The sequence below is a fragment of the Micropterus salmoides genome, unplaced genomic scaffold (assembly GCF_014851395.1).
Source record: "Micropterus salmoides isolate LMB-PRFRI ecotype aquatic unplaced genomic scaffold, ASM1485139v1 Ms_hic_scaffold_13, whole genome shotgun sequence".
In the NCBI taxonomy this organism is placed as follows: domain Eukaryota; kingdom Metazoa; phylum Chordata; class Actinopteri; order Centrarchiformes; family Centrarchidae; genus Micropterus; species Micropterus salmoides.
The window spans coordinates 8,187,092-8,206,948 of NW_024040374.1; the positions used below are offsets into that span (position 1 = coordinate 8,187,092).

Sequence of the window (19,857 nt, forward strand, 5' to 3'; positions counted from 1 at the left end):
ACTGCATTTCCCTCTTTCATTTTAAGGCTTGTATGACATCAATTGCAGCAAAGTAACATTAACTTACAGTAGTTTTATGGAAAAATTGCAGTGACACCACAATAAGTTAAAAAAAAACATAAGGCAACAACAAAATCGAATTAGTAAAAACCACAGTATTCAGTCCCTAACTTACTAAAGTAGAACGTTATTTAAGGGAGACACAAACCTCAGTAAACACCAGAGACGTTATATAGTCCTGTGGCTTAGTCATTACTAAAATGAAGCGTACATTAACTTAAATAATACTTTTCAGAAACTTAACGTTACACCAGAAATATACAGAACTCTTTCTTTTTGGCAAATCTGTGGGTTCCCTGTCAAAGACTTACAGCCCAGTATGTAATAACCACCACTGATTACGTTACGTACAGTAGGCTATTGTTTACATTGTATGATGAAAACAGCCAGTTTAGGGGGTATTTCCTAATTTCATTGTCCTACTTGCGCTAATGCAATTGTATGTTGACCCATGTGAGCTGATGCTGCCTAAACGATGTTAGCGCTATGCTGTGTCATTATGAAAACGTGCAATGACATTTCGCGCACCATTTTCCAACTTGTACAATGAAAATAGAAGTGTAAACCCGGAAATAGAGAAGTTTGCCTTCAAAATAAAATGTCCGCGTTTTTTAACGGTAATTTTAAGGATAGCTAAACTTAATAAATAAACAAATAGTCTAGCCTAAATATTGAACATAATTCATTATTGTTGTATTACTGTTGTACTTCATTGCAGAGCCGATGCTGCCTAAACGATGTTAGCCCTATGCGGTACAATACAATACAACAATACTCATTTTAAGGCTGTTTTAGCAGATTTTTGTTTGTCACAAAATGTTTAAAAACCATAAATACTGGCGCCTTTGCTACACCCAAACAGTTCGTGTAAAACACAATCTGCCCCATATATAGTTCCGGATGTCCCCTTGTTGCAAAAACGACTCGAACAACAATAGTCTGATTTTTTTTTTTTTTTAAACTTGCTTATTTACATTATAAACATTGTGTTTATGTTATCACACTGAATATTCAAAAACGGAATTACATTAGTTTTTAACAACAACGGGAAAGGTTAACGTTTGTTTCTTCAGCGTCGTTTTTGGGGGAACACCGATGAGTTTTTGTTTACCTAGCAACAGACAGCGGATAGCAACGCTGTTTTAACAAGTGTCATCGCTAACGCGCTTTTGATTAAATACAATGCATCTTACAGGCTTTCAGATGATTTTAACGGTGTGATGAAAAAGTTAAAATAACAGAGCTTAGCCAACATTATTTGGCTGCCTACTGGTTTATCAGCTGGAGACTGCTAACTTAGCTAACGGTAACCACGGCGATCTCTTCTTCCAAAGATGTCTTTTCAAGACTCTCCTCGCCCGTCTGATGAAGAGGAGGCTTTCTACGTGCAGTGCAGAGCCGCATATCTAGCTGTGTTCAGATCGAGTTTGACAAATATCTCTTCGAAACAGCAGTTAAGTCGTGGTAAGCTAACCTAAAAAATATTAATTAGCATAAATAACGTTAGCTTGCTCTGTAGACAACTGTTTGTAACAAATCTCCGATGCCACTATTTGAGCTAGCCCCTGCTTCTCCTTTGACACTAGCAGTCATGAGGATATTACTGAAAAAAGCCCTGCAGTTATATAAAACTCAACTGGATGACTGTTTATTACTGTTCCATTTAAAAAGAAATGGCTACAGGCTTAGGGTCACTAATCCAGAACCAAAAAGGACAAGCTGATGACATCAAGTATTGATTTAGCGTGACAGTTATCTGTGTTTGTAAGTTAAATATTGACTTACATGTCCAAAAAGTATTTGGAAGGGGACAATGTCAGTTTTTTTAGGGTGAATAATCACGTTTAAACCTAACTGATCTGAATCAGTCATTATAAACCCATGCTGTGCAACTAAACATTTATCAAACCCATGAAGCATCTAGTTGCTAAAAATACCAAATACACACCTGACCTCTAAAGCTATGTACAAGACATTTAAAAAGGTATGTCAGAAAATCTATCAGAACCGAAGTAGTCCTTGCACTACATCTGTTGGTTGTCATCAGCCTTTGCTACTTGTTGATTCACCGTTATTTCCCATTTCAACTATGCAGCTCTCCAGCTTGCTGGTAGAAATCCATCCCAAGCAACTCTCAATAAATACTGGCCCCCAAGAACATCCAAACTGAACTTTGATGACTTCTGTGAGATTCTTAAGAGTGAGAAGAAAATCGAGGAAACTGAGCTGATGAGAGCCTTCAAAAAGATGGACGTGAATTGTGATGGCTATATCTCACATAGTGAACTGGAGAAGGCTCTTACCACTGTGAGTCACCTGAAACATTTTGGATTAGACAGCTCTGCAACAAAGTGTCTACTTATTGTTTTAGATTAATGTTTAGGTTTTGACTACAATTGTTACTTTTGAGTGAACTGATGTACAATTAGCCAACTGAGCTACCTCAGCAAATGTTTACAGATGTAGACTGGCTAAACATAAAATTATTCAAATCATTTAATCGTTTAAAAATCGGTTTTGGTGTTTTTTCTACTAAAGAAAATATTTTCAATCTTTCAGAGAGGAGAGAAAATGACAGCTGAAGAGGTGAATGCTATTTTCTCATTAGCTGACATCAACAAAGATGGCAAACTGGACTATGCAGAAGTAAGTTAAGACAAGTATGAAGTGACTTGTATTCTTACAGATCTTGTTACCACTTTACTGTATATACCACACTTGTTATCTTATGTGTCCAAGCCTGTGTATTTTAAATGCATTTGTCCCATCTTTGTGTATCAGTTATTACAACATTTCATATGATTGATCAGCTTAAAGAGGTGGTATTATGCTCATTTTCAGGTTCAAAATCTTATTCAGGGGTTGTACCAGAACAGGTTTACATGTTTTAATTTTCAAAAAACACCATATTTTTCTCATACTGCACATTGCTGCAGCTCCTCTTTTAACCCTGTGTGTTGTACGCTCCGCTCTTGAGCTACAGAGTGATGCCTGTTACTTGTACAAAATCTGTGTTGGGAGTTGCACGTGCGCAGTTCCCAGGTAAGGACTACTAGCCAAACAGAAGCAGAGAAGGGCGAGTCGTAAGAAACAAGGTAGTGTGATCCAAATCAAAGCCGCTTCAGACTGCGACAGTAATCTAGCAGATGGTATAAGTTACTCACAAGTCAACAACCACATCTTACCATAAACCACAACGAAGATCACCATATTTCAACTCAATTTTACATAAAAATTGGCCAAAGAATTTGAACGTTTGCTCAGTAGCTTTCACATCAGGTGTAACATTAGCATTATAGCTATAATTTTAGCTGTGTTAGCCAATGTTTACAACAACTCTGCACTTGAACAGTCTGTGAAGTTACATTGCCGTGTTTATTTTAAATATAATTCACAACCAATAAAGCATACTTACAGGTTGTGATTGTGAATTTCCAGGCCCAAACAGAGTCGGAGTTGCATCGTCTTTTAGGACTAAATGTTGAACTGTTGCTGGTGTCTGACGATCTGTGCTGCCTTGCCGAAAAATGCTACCACAGCGCAAATCGATAGACTCGACTCTACTCGGCCCTGCTCCGTTTTCCATTGCAGATAGTACCCAGAGATAGTACGTAGCTTGTCGTCATAGCGACGGCACACACAACTGCCGCGATGTAATGTTCAATGCGACACACACACCAGCGAGCCACACAGCTTTATTTTTTTAAGTTAAAACGTTTCAGCATTACTCAGAATGTAAAGACAGATAAGCGGTATGAAAACCTTCCAGCTGTGTTTTCCTCTGCAGTTTTTGCTGCAGCGGTCTGTGTGACGGTGGGAGCAGAGGGCTCTATGAGCGGGCGGCTGGCCGACCTCACATGCTCCTCCTGCGGGTTGGCACAGGCTTCCCCCGCAGCCACTTGCGGAGCTCCTCAACTAAAAAAATATTCAAGCACATTGTTGTTCCGCCATCACTTCTCGTAAAACTGTAAATATTCGAAATCTACACAGCTGATTTCTCACTTCAAAACTTCTCAGAAGTGGATTTAGTGATGAAATTCCATACGAAAACTGTAAAATATAAAACTTTCTGTTGCTGGTCTCTGTCTGGTGCAGCAGTGATGATGCTGTGAATAGTGTATAGTCTCTCTGACCAGTCAGCAGTCTGTCCTGTTTTCACGTTAAATTTTAGTATCCCTTAGCTCGCTTGGAACCTCGATGGAGGTGAGGTGATATGAAAAAAAGTACCTGGAAGCAGGTACAGGTGCAACATTTCTACAATGGAAAACCAAACAAAGGCGAGTCGAGCCAAAGGGCCTCCGCTCAGACTAGCTTGGTTTGAGGGCGTGCCTGTCCCCGCTAGCCGCTTGGCAAGCTTTATGACGCGGTTTCATTGTGACGTCACAAGTAAAGGAAGTGAAGGGCTGGACTACAAACGAGCTGTTTTCAAGTGGTCCAGAGTAGAGCTTTCTGTGGGAGATGGGAACTCCATTTGGGCTGGACTTTAGGCTTTTTCACTTTGCAAACCTGCTACATGCACAAAAGAGATATATAACTCAATAAAGGAGAGGCGAAAAGCCAAAAAGCATAATACCACTTGTTTAAGATAATCAATGCACCAGTGTAACCTTAGAACAAAGGCTACTATCCCGAGCAGTCAGGAGAAAAACCTTTGGAAACAGTAAAATGATACCAACAATGGCCAAAAATACCTATTCTTATGTCTCATTCTTTCAAAACATTTCTCTTTAAAGTTGAATTGAAGTTGAATTCACATAATAAACAGAAGAATCAGCAATGCAAATTGGCACAGAGGACTTTATTTAGTGTCATATGCTTACCTTCATCCAAGATATGAGCATTTTTGACCCTCTCTCTTGCCTCAGAACATCCTCATGTATCATCCCCTTATTACTGGTATCCTATTGTCAGTTCTGCAGATTGCTTGTGTCTACAGTAGAGCAATGTCAGATGGCTGTTTTGGAGAGGCTTGAGGCAAATGCCAAGCTGAAGAGACAGAACTTTGGCAGTCAGTCATACAGCCCTCCGAAGAGCTCAGTGTCATCAGCATCAGCAGCAACAGCACAAGTGGCAGTGACTCTCCCTCAGCCTCCAGAAACTCCCTGGGCAGAATCAGACACGGCACTCAAGAAAGGTACAACATGTGACTTCCCAGAATAATCTAACATGAAAGTGAAGGCCACAGATTTTTACCAGTCAGTATAATAAGAATGAATATGGAATATGTTTACCCTTTTTTATTTCAAAATTTTCTCCCTCAAAAGTACTCTTCTCATCCATAACACTTACACACAAAACATAATGTCCTGATTTTTAATATCAATGTCCCAAATATGAAGAAACAAACATTAAAAAGAGGGACAGGACTACAAGTAAGATCAGGAACAATAAATCAAAGATTAATAACGTCAGTGACCTCTCATACTTACTCTTTAGTATATTCCAGAACTTGACATTCATTAGTCAAGTACAGTTTTATTCATATATCTCAAATCACAATTTGTCTCAAGGGGCTTCACAATCTGTACTGCATATAACACCCTCTTAGACCAATTACTCTACTCAGTAAACAGATATTGAGGAAATATATAGAGAATACTTTATTTTTGCATGGAAATGCTATGAGTCCAGAACATATTGGCAATTTGTGTGGCAAAATCTACAGGTCTAAAGTAACAGCCAATGGAGACTGCACATCAAGTATACTTCAGATTCCAATTTATAGTTGCACACCCATACACACTGCTTGCCCCAATACGCCTCACCGATTAGTTTTGATGAATAAATAATAGCTCTGTTATTGATCGATTTTTCACTCCCTCTGTGACAAATCACCTCATTAAGACAGGCCATACATCATAATAGCCACACAATTAGGGCAGCTTGTTTGGAGGGAGGAGACTATAAAGTGTTGTGATTTGGGTAATAATTTCTGTCATTAAGAGATTGACAAAAGCTCCATCTACACTGATGAATAATGCTGCCTTTCAGATATGGCTTTGGAGTTAGAGCTCTTGCTAAAAAGTATGTTCATAGCTTAAACAAACCAGGACTGGCATCAAGTCCAGCTTCACCCTTCTGCAACCATAGGTATTGAACCAAGTTTTTTTCTGTAAAAGACAGCACCTTCAGTCAGGTCGAAGGTGGATGTAAAAATCCACTCTTTGCACTTCAAACCCAACATTTCGAAAAAAGAGCAGAACAGAGATTCTGGATGAGCGAGCCAGGGACAGGCCCACAGTGGGAAGATAGATGGGGTTGATTTAAGTGGTCAGTACATGTTCATGTTATTGATTTGGAGGATTCCACCGCTTCTCACTGGGGAGATGATGAGGGATTAGACGGTGGTCGAGAGGAGGGCCCAGTCGACCACCACTGCAAAAACAAATGAGCTCCCACATAGTTGTCTGGATTATCACATTATTGTGCCTCTCCCACGTATCGATTTACACCTGCTACACGAGAGGCGACGTGATCGCACATGTTCAGTGGGTTATTCTTGGAGCTCACAGTTTTGATTGCTCATTTGGTCCTACATTTGTCAGTATAAACCAGTACTACCCTGAGAAATATGTTAGAACTGTATGGGACATGGGTTGGCTAATTGTTTACAAATAACTGATGAGATACAGATTAATTATGCATCAGGTGTAATGTGTCTAACATGTTTTGGCAAACAGTAGATGAACTGTCATAGCTTTTCTCTGATAATTGGTCAATTTAGTTAAAATGCAGTTTTCCAGCACCAGCAATCCACTTGTACTGGATCAACATCGACTATAGACTCACATTGAAGGTTTTGTTAGGCCATGTTTCAGTGCATCTTTGTCCACATTCACACAATAGCTACAATTGGTCCTCTAGATTAAAATACTGCCAATATAGAATAGATACATGACAGTGGGTCTATTTATTTTTCTGCTACGGTAATTTGCTTGTAAGCCTATCACATTGAATCTTTATTTCCCAGGTTTGGAAACAATCAGACCCCTCATTAGTGAATTGATATTTTCTGGCTTCAATTAGTGTTCAAGGAAAAAATGTGTGCGTGATAATGGATCCGAGAGCCTGCTGTTATGCCATGTGTGATTTAAAATGCCTCCATAATTAATTAAAAGGGAGTTGAGCTTGAGATCACACTTTCTCAGAACCTCAATGCAAAGTAGCCATCTTCACGTGAACTTGGGAATGGACTTCTGAGAAGACAAATTACAGTGTCAATTATTTTGCGCACCTCATCTCTCTTTAGAAAGTGTGTTTACTGTTTGGAGAGGGGAGGGCTGTACTTAATCTGTCAGTCAGTCAATTGAGCTTTCTGTTGTGTTGCAGCAGTGTTATGACTTGATTTATTTATAATAATTTTGGATGTATTTTTTTGTGTTTGTGTCTTAGACAGCCGATCTTCCTCCCGTCCTTCTTCCGCTCGCAGCAGACGATCATCCCTGTCGAACCAAATCACTATGACAAGCAGCACAAAGACCAGCAAAATACAAGAGCCTTCAGCCTTACAGGTAACCCCCCCTTTATAGTCATAAAGAATTTAGAGCTGATGATTATCCTAATCTTGTCAATTATTTGCAATTAAAAAAAGTCAAAAACATAGTGAAAAATGCCCATCACAAGTTCTTAGAGCCCAAGTTTTCCAGTCAACACTCACAAAACCGAAACATATCCAATTTACAATGATGTAAATCAGATTAAAAAAGCAAATCTTCATATTTGAAAAGCTGTTTGCAGAAAACATTTTGTATTTTTGCTTGATTAAACAACTATAATGATTGTTTGTTCATAAAAATTGTTGGGGATAAGATTTAATTTCATTAGTCAATCAACTAATCAAATAATTGATAATGTTTTTCTAAATTATAATTTTTTAAGAATATCTAAGTAGGTGTATTGATATGGACACTAATTGTATGACTTTTTAAATAATGTTTAAAAAACACTTTCTTAAAGTAAACGGATTAATAACATAAGCAGAGTTGTCACTTTTTTTTATCCAAGTCTGCTCCCTGTCTGCTATTGTTTCTTAAATGGCATTTGATGGAAGTAAATTGAATTTAGCACAGTAATTAATAGTAATAATTCATCCACTGCATGATTTGCAGTACATGCTTATTATCTTCTATAAGCAACATGTAATGTTATGAAACTTAAAGATTAATGGTTTGTACCATCACTGACTAAACCTGGGAGACTTGTGTGTGGGCTCCAGTGAGAGACTCCATGATAACAAGGACCTTGCAGCCTGCTTTACCAGTGTCACTGTTACCGAGTGCTTTTGATGGGCGAATTTAGCCCAGGGTGGATAGACATACACTGTATTGATCCTAGCTCTTTGTTTTCACTCGTTTTGGCTTAACCTCAGCTGGTTTGCTTTACCGCAAGAAAATTAAATAAATAAAAATAACAGCCCCTGCTCCATCTCTCTGGTCCAAGCGTTGTGTTGAGATTGGAAAGGGCCAGACATCATTGAGGTTAAAGAATGTGTGTCCAGAGATTACCTCTGAGGGAAGTTCTGCCCCGTGTATATTAGCTGCTATATTGCCACAGGCTGATAATTGCGAAGTGGTAGTCGGAGGGTAGGCTGTGTTTTTGTAGCAGTGTGAATGCGTGCATGTGTGCTTGTGTGTGTGCGCCTGGGATACAAACGTGTCGTAAATACAAACAAAACCAGTAAGGAAAATTCTTTACTTTTTAGGATTTGTCTTTATGTATAGGTTATAATTATAAGAATGATAAGATAAGGTAATGGGCACAGTTTAGGTGTGTGTGTGTGTGTGTGTGTGTGTGTGTGAGAGAGAGATTGTGTTCGTGGCTGGTTTGGTGTCCTGCGACCCTGTAAATCATGTGGCCGGAGCAGGTGACAGCGCCTGTATTAGTCTGCAGGCTGACCCTCTCTCTATGGGGGCATTAATTCTGATGTATTTAAGCAGTGGATGTGTGCCCATGGCAATTTCCCTCATTTAATATTGTCTGGACAAACCACAGAAGTGTTATGGTTTGATCTTTTATGCCTCTCACAGCCCAAGATAAATACTTTGAGAAAATGGCTTTTCTCTAAAGGAGTGACATGCTCCGTCTTTATGGTCCTTTCTTTGTTTAACTTGGTGATTTATTTGTCCACTAAAAGGATATATAGCCTATTCCAGACTTGCACAGCCCTCAGTGTCCTCTTACTGTGTGTCCACACCAACTGTGTTTTCATTTAATGTGTCTCCAATGAGTGGAAGGAAAACTTCCTTGTTTTGATGTTCCTGTTCAATTTCAAATTATTACCTCATTTCAGTTGTGCTGCCAGAAAAAGGAACAACATTTCAAAATGAGAGAAATATTAGGATTCATAAATATTGCCAAAGTAGGCTCTTGATAGTTTTGAATGACCACTGGCCCAAGATTGAAAAGGCTGTATTTATCAAAGTTAAATGGACTCCAATTTGCCATATCAGGTCCTAGAGGGAGATTTACTTCAACCTTCAGCAGAAACACAGTGTGACACTTCTGCCCTCCTCTGGATCAGCACGAGTATAACAAGGTGTTTACATGCTGCTCAGCTGACTAAACTGTGTAATAATGAATATGCCCCCTGAAGGTTGGAATGGTAATTATCACAACAGCAGTTTCTGTTAATCAAGTGAGCAACCTTACTGTTGTGATTGACTGCTTAATTCTCTTTTTATGTAAAAAAATATACTTCCCCTGTCACAAGATCAATCCCCCTTTTAATAGGAACTGCAAATTAGTTTTGATTTCTGTTGAATGAGTAAGTGCATTTTGTTGTCAAGCAGCAAAAGAGTTTGTTGGGATTGTGCCAGGACCTAAACAGAGACCACACACAAAATATATTAGAATACACAAAACATGATATACTGTATATATGATTCTTCAAAGAGCTTGAAATAGCATACAGCTGGGTCTAGGTCTGATAATGCTTATGAATCCTTATTCTTCTGTTTTATTAGTCACACTACATCGGTTTGTATGAATGTGGTGGGACATTATTATTCTGTTAAGCAGAAATAGTATCAATCTTTCCAGGAGTGGCATCACAGTAATGTGAAGGGCTGTTTCTTCTTGGAGGATGATGGCAGTATCAGCTCTCTGCAGTACCAACTCCACATCCCCCAGAGAGCCAACGTCTATCTAACCATCCAGCCACTCAGCCTCAGCCATAGACCTGGTACTGGCACTCTTTTATATTACACATAACAATCATCGAAATGGTAAACAAAAAAGTGAAAACCCTATTGACCATGGGGGCGTTATATTTTTGCTTGCTCCCCTGATTAGGGAGGGCAGAAGTTAGGTTCAGTAACAGGACAGCACCTCTGGAGCTTGTAGGAATACGGAGCCCGGTCCCTCAGGATTCATTACTTGGAAGAGGATACACTTCAGTTCATAAAATTGGAGCATGCAATAGCAGATAGAGGGCTGATGTAGGTGGTGGAAAATCACTCCTATATAGAGTTTGTGCTTTAGCAAAGACAAAGACAAAAAATTCCAAATAGTTTGTAAAGTTTCTTTGGTCTCTTCATATTTTTATACAGCCAGTCAGAAATACTAAGCTTATGTTTGATTCTTTTTTTGTATTATACATTATATCAAAGATTTCATATGGTAGTTTTGTATTAAATATGTTTGTTTCTGTTTTGGGCAACATGTTTTATAATAATCTATACAAAAGCCTGGCATCTTGTGTTATTTTTCAGACAAGCCCTCTTCGTGGATGACAGTGGACACAGCTCTTTTTGTCATGTCAGCTGGGGAAACCAAAGAGGACTCATCTTTAGTGTGTTTCACTGAGTCAAAAGACAAAGAAGTATGTTTGTGTGTCTTGACACTTGTACACGTACTACAACATTTGTTCATGTCCAGTCTTAATTTAAACATTCCAATAATGCTTAATTTAAAAGTTTGTGTGTTGAAATATTTATCCATGAATGAAGAAAAAAGTTTGTAGGTTTGTCAGCCAAAGGGAATAGCCAATATCTGAGATGCTCACATACTTTGATATTCCGTTGTTCCTACAGAAGTATGTCTGGAAAGGAGAATTGAGTGCTGGAACTTACTACCTGCTTCCCTTCACAAGTGGCTGCAAATTAAAGAAAAAGAGCAAAAAGAGCCCTTCTAATAAATCTGTAGAGCTTGTCTACTGGACTGACACTGAAGAACTAGACCTCACCAGGGAGCTCAGGTGTGTGTGTGTGTGTGTGCGTGTGTGTGCGTGTGTGCGTGCGTGCGTGCGTGCGTGCGTTTGTTTTCCTGCTTCATTCCACCATCAGCAGTATACAAAAACACCACATAGGAAATTTTGATTCCTTAAATGTCACCAGCTTTGGCTTATGACCGAAAATTAGTATTAATGTCATCAGGGTGTCAGCATTTAAAAAGACGTTTAGTTTAGTCTTTAACTTGAAAGAAGCCCTGTGTGTGGCCTGGTTTGCTGGCTCCAAGCAGTTGAATGGATAAATGAATGTATGGATACATGAGTGGAAATTTTAACAGATGAATGAATTGAGGCTGTCTGGTCTAATGTAAGTCCTGTATGACATTTCTCTGTGTTGCTCCCTTTGTGCCACAGGGAGGTGCTGTCTGACATCTTTGAGGTGATAGACATAGATGGAAATGGTTTGCTCAGTCTGGAGGAGTACAATTTCTTTGAGCTTAGGACCAGTGGAGAGAAATGTGATAAGGATGCCTGGGCTGTCTGCAAAGGTAATCAATCTCATTATGGCACTGATACACAGCATGGCCGGTGTTACGTTCATGTACAGTGTATGTAAAATATATAGTAATATACACTATGGCTCTCATTATTTTTGTTGGGCGTGCAGAGAACTTTGACATGAGAAAGAACCAGCTGACACGGCAGGGCTTCTTGGAGCTGAACCTGATGGAGGCCACAGAGAAACATGGTGACCCTGCAGACCTGTGGGTCACCCTGGAAGCCATGGGCTACAACCGAATGCTGGAGCTGGTAGAGGTAAGTTTACACATCTGCTCTTAGCTAAAACAATCACATGTAAGTAGTATTTTAATCAGTTTTATATGTCATGATGTTATAGTCCTAACATTATGTAATTGAGGGCTTACATTTGACACTTACCACTTTGACAATAAGCCGTTCTAAACAACCAGTTACTGAAGAGATTCCTGAATTCCTGTTACCACTTGATTTCCATGACCAGAGTGCAAATGTGTGATACTAGCAAAAGCACTCAATATCTCATTTCTACTATCTAATCCCACTAAATAATTTAATCTAACTAATCTCTACCTCCTACTCTGTCAGGCTTGTCCATTCCAGATAGATGTACACAGTGAAGGCACTCAGCCGTCCATCCAGCCGCTCAGTATGGACTCAGGGCCCAAGCTTCTGAGCCAGGCCCTGCAGAAGTCCATCACAGCCAGGACAGGGGCCAAAGCACTGAGGGGACAAGACAACATCTTCATTTACACCTACCGAGGAGAACACAGGATCTCATCCCTCATAGCCAACAAGGTAGACAATAAACTTTTGTGTAGGAGTGATTATCAGAAGATGCAGGTAGAGTTTAAATCTGAAATTGGGATATCCAAAATGTGACCCAAGGACAAACATTGTCATAGATGTGAAGCTGCCTACACAGTTTAGCAGTATTGTAAAGAGGCAAGTGAATGTGGTTGTCAAATTGCCATGCATCCTAATGGCCACTGGGGAGATGATAGTCCAACTTTGAATGACTGACTGAGTGAAGAAGATAATTTGTTTTATAAATTCATGAGGGGCTTTTCATAAAAAAAACTGTATCATTATTTACCAAATGTTAAGCAATATTACTCAAAGCACAGATCATTTGTGGATTGTATAGAGAGTTAATCTATATACAGTATCTGGTAATGATAACATTTGCTAGGGTTAGACACTGTCTACAATGGATGAGAGACCATTCACCCTGTTTGTAATTGAAATGCAGCCATCGTATTGATTCTCATAGCAACAGGAGCTACTCAGAAAGAATGACCTGGTGATACAAAGGGACTTCTGAACCAGGGGAAATTGTTAAATTTGTGTGCAGTTTACCTATTCCTCATGAGAGCTGCCTTACAATTCAACTACAATAACAATTGCAGCTTTGACAGTTCCTGAGTGGTGTGTAGTACTGTTTTGTGAACACATCCAATACCCACATAGCCTACAGTTTTGTCCAAACATAGCAACAGTTCGGTACATGGAGTAGTATTTTTTTCTTATATTATTATATGGTTAGCTGTCAAAATTTGGCTGTTGTTCTAGATTTTTAGATCTGTGATTCTAAGTAAAGAAAGCTGATTAATGAAGTAATCAGTACCCTTTCTGTTGCAGACCAGCCAGAAAGTGACTGTTCATGTGAACAATGATCAGAGCAGGAACTGCTGCAGCAGCAGAGGCATGAATGTGTTTGCTGTTGAGGTGCCAGCCAGGACTAAGATGGTACGAAGTCTTCCTGGGAATGCTGTCAGGGTTATTATGACAAGAAAAAAAATCCTAAACCTGACTTTGAAAATTTTCCATTCTACTGCATTCAAATGTACAATTAAACTGTTCACTCTGAATAAGAAAATTATTTTTTATAATTGATATGATTGTACAATGGTATGAAATGACTACATGGTGTTTTGGATACTAATACAAAGATGTATGTCCTCACTTTTAGGTGTGCCAACACATCCTCCCCATCAATGAGAGACAGGATTGGACCTACAACTGTGTGGAGACCATACTACCTTGCACATAAAGCTGTACTGCTATCAAGAATTCATTGCTTGCCTATGCTATTGATACAGAAAAGTGACAAAATCTATTCATAAACGAGTGGTTTAACATAGGATAGAAATAGAAATTGTTCCATATCCACCAGCAATATGAAAAATGTCTCTTCTGTTACCGGTCTGACCAAAAAGACGATTCATGAGAAATTTCTGGTCCAGCAAACGTAGTTGGAAAAATTAGATACAATAGATGTAACAAATAACAAAAACAGTGCCACCAGTGGTCAGGATTATTGTCCTTTAAATTATTTTAAAAATGGAGTGTCATTTGCCATATTAATATACATTAAGTTTCTGGTATTTTAATTATTAGAGGACTTTTTTACCTTTTTGTGTTACAATATACAGACATGTAATAATAAAGGCCAAAGTAAACCTGTTGAGATTTTATTTTCTTGTATTTTATATATTTTACTTAGATTTTTTAATATTATTTTATCACTTTCCTCATGTAGATGTTTATATTATTATTATAGTACTTCTATCACAGATTTCTCTTAACTGGTTATATTTGGTTTATACAACCCTTCATTATGCCCCACATCAACATCTTTAATTCCCTGTGATCAGGCATGGTCACAGTGTTTGAATTACCTTCTCTGGAAAGTCACCACAGTAGATTTGTATCCATTGGATCATGGGTAACCTGTGTGTTTTTTTACAGTTCTTCAAAACAACAACAAACAAACTCTTTTACAGAAACAGAAACAGTGGTTGATTGAAAATCTTCTTGGTATCATTTGCGCCAATGTTGACTGAGTATCAAAAGTGAACTTTACTTGGACATTTAGGTGTCATATAACAGTTAACAGTTGTTTCAATAGTATTTCTGTACTGCCCAGCTGAACATGTGAGGAAGAACCCAAAGCTTGTCCTATATGTAGTTAGGAATTGCTTCACATTGAAATATAGCTATTTAAATGCTGTTGAAACAATAGTTATATATAACCTGGACGTCTTAAGAAACCTTCCTTTTTTTTAACAAAATTTGGCCAGGTTTAAACCAAGACATTAGTTGCTACAGAGGCATGCAACCTCTGTTAGATATAGCAATTTTAAGTTGCTTTGGATAAAAGCGTCGGCTAAATTAGTAAATGCAATGTATGACATCTTTCTACCTGTTAATCACCAAATAAATCCTTACTTGGTATTATTTTACATTTAAATACAGGAATGTACCTTAGTTCTTGTGTTTACGGTCTATTTCAGCTTGAAATCTATGTTAATGTGTAGCTATTCATATGGTCAGTTTGGGTTGGCAATGAAATGCATTCCTTTGCATTGCGCTCAGGTCAAAACTTTATTTGCCCTTGGCCTTTCCAGAACCTTTTGAGAACACTCTTGACCTCCTATTTATATCTCTCAAGCCATTATTTGCCCTTTGACTTTCACTGCTGAAACAGTAGAGCCAGCTAACTAAATGTCACATGGCATGTGAGATGTATTTAATGTCCTGAGCCTCTGTCTGCCTCTCCTTTCCCAACACAGAGGTTTAGTAATACTTGCAACCCTGCTCAGGGTAGTCGGGCTTCAGGGATTGTGATCCAATTTGAATATCTACTTTGCGAGACCGTCCTTTTGCATTTAAAATCATTGTGAATGTATTTTAAGAAAGATTTAACTTTGTTTCTTTTTTATGCTGTAATTGTGTTTTACTAGGACTTAGGACTTTTAATCCAGGAGGACTTCAGTTACATTTTATTCAAAATTCAGAAATTGAAATAAATGTCCAATAAAATAAATTTGCCATTGTCAAAAAATGGCAATAGGGAATCAACCACCTGTTAATAAAATGGTTTAACTAGTGCTTTAAATTGATAGAACTGAAAGTTGACTGCATGGTCTTGGTATGTACTTAGAATTTGTTCTGCATATAAGGCTATTGAGAGATACAATTATATGTATATACATACTGAAGAACAACCTCCACACACATACACACATCCGAATGTCACAATGGCAGGTCTGATGTTAAACTTTGTTCTGCTTATGTTGATCAAACACACTGTGATGCAACAGGCAAACAGTGGTCTGAATTGGACTATTTCACAATATTCTCCCTGCGAAATTCGCCCTTTCACTCGGATATAGTGTTGTATTGAGATATCTTTCTCAAATATTTGTAATGGCAACTAGTGCGCAGTTTTGGACAACAACCATTGCAGTCAGTGTGCATGTGACTTTATCTTATAGGGTAATTTTAGTATTTTTAAAACTGGGCCCTATATTCACATATTTTGAATAATGAATAGGTACAAAAAGTTTTGAAATCGGTGCAGTAGATGGCTTCAGCTGGCAGCCGCAAATTGTCTGCAGTGGCTGCTACGTATTCCTTTGAGCCAGTTGCACCTGCCAAAAATATCACCTCTTGATGTAGGCTACAGAGTGGTCTAGGATAGGCCAGGGCTAGCTGGTTAGCATGCTAACTTCAGTTTATTGTAGGGTGACCAGGTGAGAACAGGGGAAATTCGGGACAAGGGAGTTAGGGGTGGGCGTGGCCTCCATTCATAACATTCAATGTCAACAAACAGTAAAACAGGTCATAGTCAAAACTCAATACTAAAATGAATTATTTTTGTTCATGAACTATTTGTCATTAGGAAAGAACACAATCACTGTGATGTATTTAACTGTGTAAATAATGATCTGTTACATACATACATACTGTACATACATCTTTATCCTCTTATCCGGGGTCGGGTCGCGGGGTCTGTTACATACAATTTATTGAATTTCGGACTAACAAGACCAGGCTCCTATCTGAATGAATGAGGAGAGAGCCAGAAGTGCACTTTTACTGGTCACTGGGACATAAAAACGGGGGTTACGTACTGTAACCCGGATTCTATGAGTATAGGCGCAGCCCTCTAAGGCTATCGCTATTGGGTTTACCCCTTCCGCGCCTGCGCGGCACTGATAATTTTAGTCTACGCCCACCCACAGCGTGGGCCTCTCCTACGTCCGCACCTTGTATATATACAACGGTGAGACCCAGCCTTTGGTTCCCAAATGCCTTTTCTTCAGCACTGAGGACCAAGGTCCAGTGAGGCCTACAACTTAGAGGGCTGCGCATATACTCACAGAATCTGGGTTACAGTACATAACCCCCGTTCTATTTCGTATAGGCTTCGCCCTCTAATGCTATCGCTATTGGGTTAGAGGCAAAGCAGGATGAGTCAACACCTCACTGGCCCATACGGTACCACCAAGCACAACTCACCTGCCCAGAGCCATAATGAGCCACCCTGTCCCCAGCTGACCGCGGCATTGGTGTCGGCGTGCGCGCGAGCACCGATGGCGCGGCATGGGAGGCCAAGGGCCGACCCATGCGTAAGTCGGAAACTGGGTGGAGGGCCCCGCAGCTGTACAGACGCAGGCGGGGTCACAACAGCAACCACATCACATCACAGCCACGTAAGCAGCAGCCGCCCCCCCCCACACCGTCCCGTGGGAGAGGGCGCACCGCACACTCACAAGGAGGATCACTCAGCCAAAACACTGAGTGAGTCAGAGAGAGACGGGAGACATGGTAGAAACGGACGAAAGAGCATGGGGACGACCAGGAGGCCGCCGTGCAGATGTTGTCCACTGTCATCCCACCGTGCAACGCCACTGAGGAGGAGACGCCTCTCGTGGAGTGCGCTCTGATGCCATCCGGGGGAGATTCACCGGCAGACACGTAAGCCTGGGAAATGGCATTGCACAGCCAGTGAGACAGGCGCTGCGCCGACAGGGGAAGTCCCTTGGACCGCTCCCTGTAGTGCACAAACAGACACTGCAAACAGCGCCAGGCGGCCGTGCGCACCACATAGCAGGACAGCGCTCGCACCGGGCAGAGGAGGTGGGACGTGGCGTCCTCCGCCAACCCATGGGGGGGAGGAAAAAGCCAGAGAGGGTGATGACCAGTGAACAAATGGAGCTCGTAATGCTTTTAGGCATGAACGTTGGGTTAGGGCGCAGGATAGCCAAGCTGCCGGGCTCAGTGAAAACCAAAGGGCGCACTGAGCGTTCTCCTTGTTGGCAAACAGATCCACCTCTGCCCTGCCGAACCGGAGCCAGATCTGGGCCACCAGATCGGGATGGAGACGCCACTGGTCTGGGCGAGGGCCGCCCCTCTGTTCAGTACACCAGGGATGTATTCTGCACATGCTGGTCCCTTAGCAGAGGGAAGAAGTGTAGGATCACCATTCACACCTTGAGAAGCTCCAGCGCGTTTAGGTGGAGAGGCCTGCGGCTCTGCCACAGACCGCCCACCACCTGAGAGAGGCAGGTTCCGCCCCAGCCCATCAGGGAGGCGTCTGTGAAGACAAAGATGTGGGACGTGACCCCGCCCAGGGGGACCACGACCAAGAGAGAGCCAGTAGGCCAGATCCGGGGCCACAGACAGGGGAACAGAGACGCGGCGCCGTCTCTGTCTCACCAGGTCGATACGCAGGCTGATGAACCACCGCTGCAGCCTCCTCATGTGGAGAAGGCCCAGGGGAACCACCACATGAGGCCCAGGAGCCTAATGACCGACAGAGCTGCCACCGCCGCCCGTGGGACAACATGGTGGAGCAGCTCCATCAGAGCATCCACCCGTTCCTGAGAGAGCCGCGCTCTCCGGAGAGAGGAGTCAAGTTCCACGCCAAGATAGATGAGTCTCTGGGAGGGGAGAGGAGCACTCTTCTTCCAGTTCACCGTGAACCCCAGGTAAGACAGGTGTGCGACTAGCTGGGTCGTCTGCACCACTGCTTCGTCCTGGGACGGCGCCAGCAGCAGCAGGTCTTCCAGGTAAAATAGGACCCTGATGCCAGTCCGCCGCAACGGCTCCAGGGCCGGCGTTCGGGGGGGTGCCCAGCCACGGCCCATGGGGGAGGGGCCCCCTCAAAGGGCAGGGATGCCATTTGTCGGTGGGCCTGGCAGGCAGCAACCTCCGTGTTCCACCGAACAGGAGAGCTTAGCACCTGGCAGGGACGCAGGGTCACGGGCGCCAGCACACTCCGCCATGCAAGAGGGAGCGCCTCCCTGCATGGCAGGCATGTGCGAGTCAATCTGTGCGAGCCAGTACTAGCCGCAGCTAATGTGGAGCAAGGTGGGCACACGGGGTCTCCCTGATCGGCTGATCCATGCAGACCGCATGTGAACGTTAGCTATCCTTTAGCTCAACGTTAGCTCCCTGTTAGCTTACCTTGCCGCGGTAACCTAGTAGCGTCGAGGCCAGCATCATCGGAGGTCGGAACGGGGGAAGCGAGGAGACCAGTGAATGGGAAGAGTGGAGCCATCCAAATCCAAATTGCGCTCTTCCGTCAACAGCAGATCAAGGGCTTCGTCCAGAGAGCGGGTGGACCGCCACACCTCCTCGTCCTGAATGGCAAAGCTATCCGCCCGGTGCCGCCACTCTTCAGGGGGGAGAAGGGCGAAGAACCAGCGAACCAAGAGTGAGCGCTTGGCCAGCGTGCTCCAGTCCGAAGCACGCCTCGCAGCGGGGACGGAGATCACCCTGCACAATGTAGCCCATGTGGCAGACGCCACGGCGACTCGCCCCGTTCTGGCCGGCTTGCTGGAAGACATCGTTCTTCTTGTTTTCCGGCTGGAAAGTCTTTGCTCTTTAGACAATCTTCTGCTCTTTGGACAAATCTTCTGCTCTTTAGACAGCACAGTGCTGAAGAAAAATGGAAGCCGAAGGCTGGGTCACACCGTTGTATACAAGGTGCAGACGTAGGAGAGGCCCACGCTGTGGATGGGCATAGACTAAAATTCTCAGTGCAGGCGCGCGGAAGGGGTAAACCCAACAGCAATAGCCTTAGAGGGTGAAGCCTATACGAAATAGAACTACATGACTAGAATCAGCAATAAAATCTTTTTGACAAAAGACTGACAACTATGCCTCAAATTAAGGTTTAAAAAGCATTTTCCACGACCGGTTATACATGCAGTAGGCCCTTCACGCAGTGTTGGGCTGTAGCGTTGCTACAAGTAGTGCCGTTACTAGTTTAACTACATTTCTCAGTAGCTTGGTGGTAG

At 41.7% G+C, this 19,857-nt stretch overlaps 1 protein-coding gene across 1 annotated transcript; it reads left to right on the forward strand.

Moving 5' to 3' along the window:
* The first annotated feature begins 1,006 nt into the window (after positions 1-1,006).
* Positions 1,007-14,231, forward strand: efcab7 (EF-hand calcium binding domain 7). The gene is made up of 13 exons (XM_038715312.1): positions 1,007-1,524; positions 2,156-2,367; positions 2,620-2,706; positions 4,972-5,194; positions 7,453-7,571; positions 10,099-10,240; positions 10,770-10,879; positions 11,091-11,254; positions 11,642-11,775; positions 11,895-12,043; positions 12,353-12,562; positions 13,406-13,513; positions 13,737-14,231. Exons 1-13 carry the CDS (start codon positions 1,395-1,397, stop codon positions 13,815-13,817), a joined length of 1,869 nt encoding a protein of 622 aa, XP_038571240.1. The 5' UTR covers positions 1,007-1,394; the 3' UTR covers positions 13,818-14,231.
* The last annotated feature ends 5,626 nt before the right edge of the window (positions 14,232-19,857 follow it).

Coding starts and splice junctions, on each gene's coding strand:
- efcab7 (XM_038715312.1), top strand. CDS start 1,395: ATGTCTTTTCAAGACTCTCCTCGCCCGTCTGATGAAGAGGAGGCTTTC. Junction 2,707..4,971: donor GCAAACTGGACTATGCAGAA/GTAAGTTAAGAC, acceptor TCCTATTGTCAG/TTCTGCAGATTGCTTGTGTC. Junction 7,572..10,098: donor AAGAGCCTTCAGCCTTACAG/GTAACCCCCCCT, acceptor CAATCTTTCCAG/GAGTGGCATCACAGTAATGT.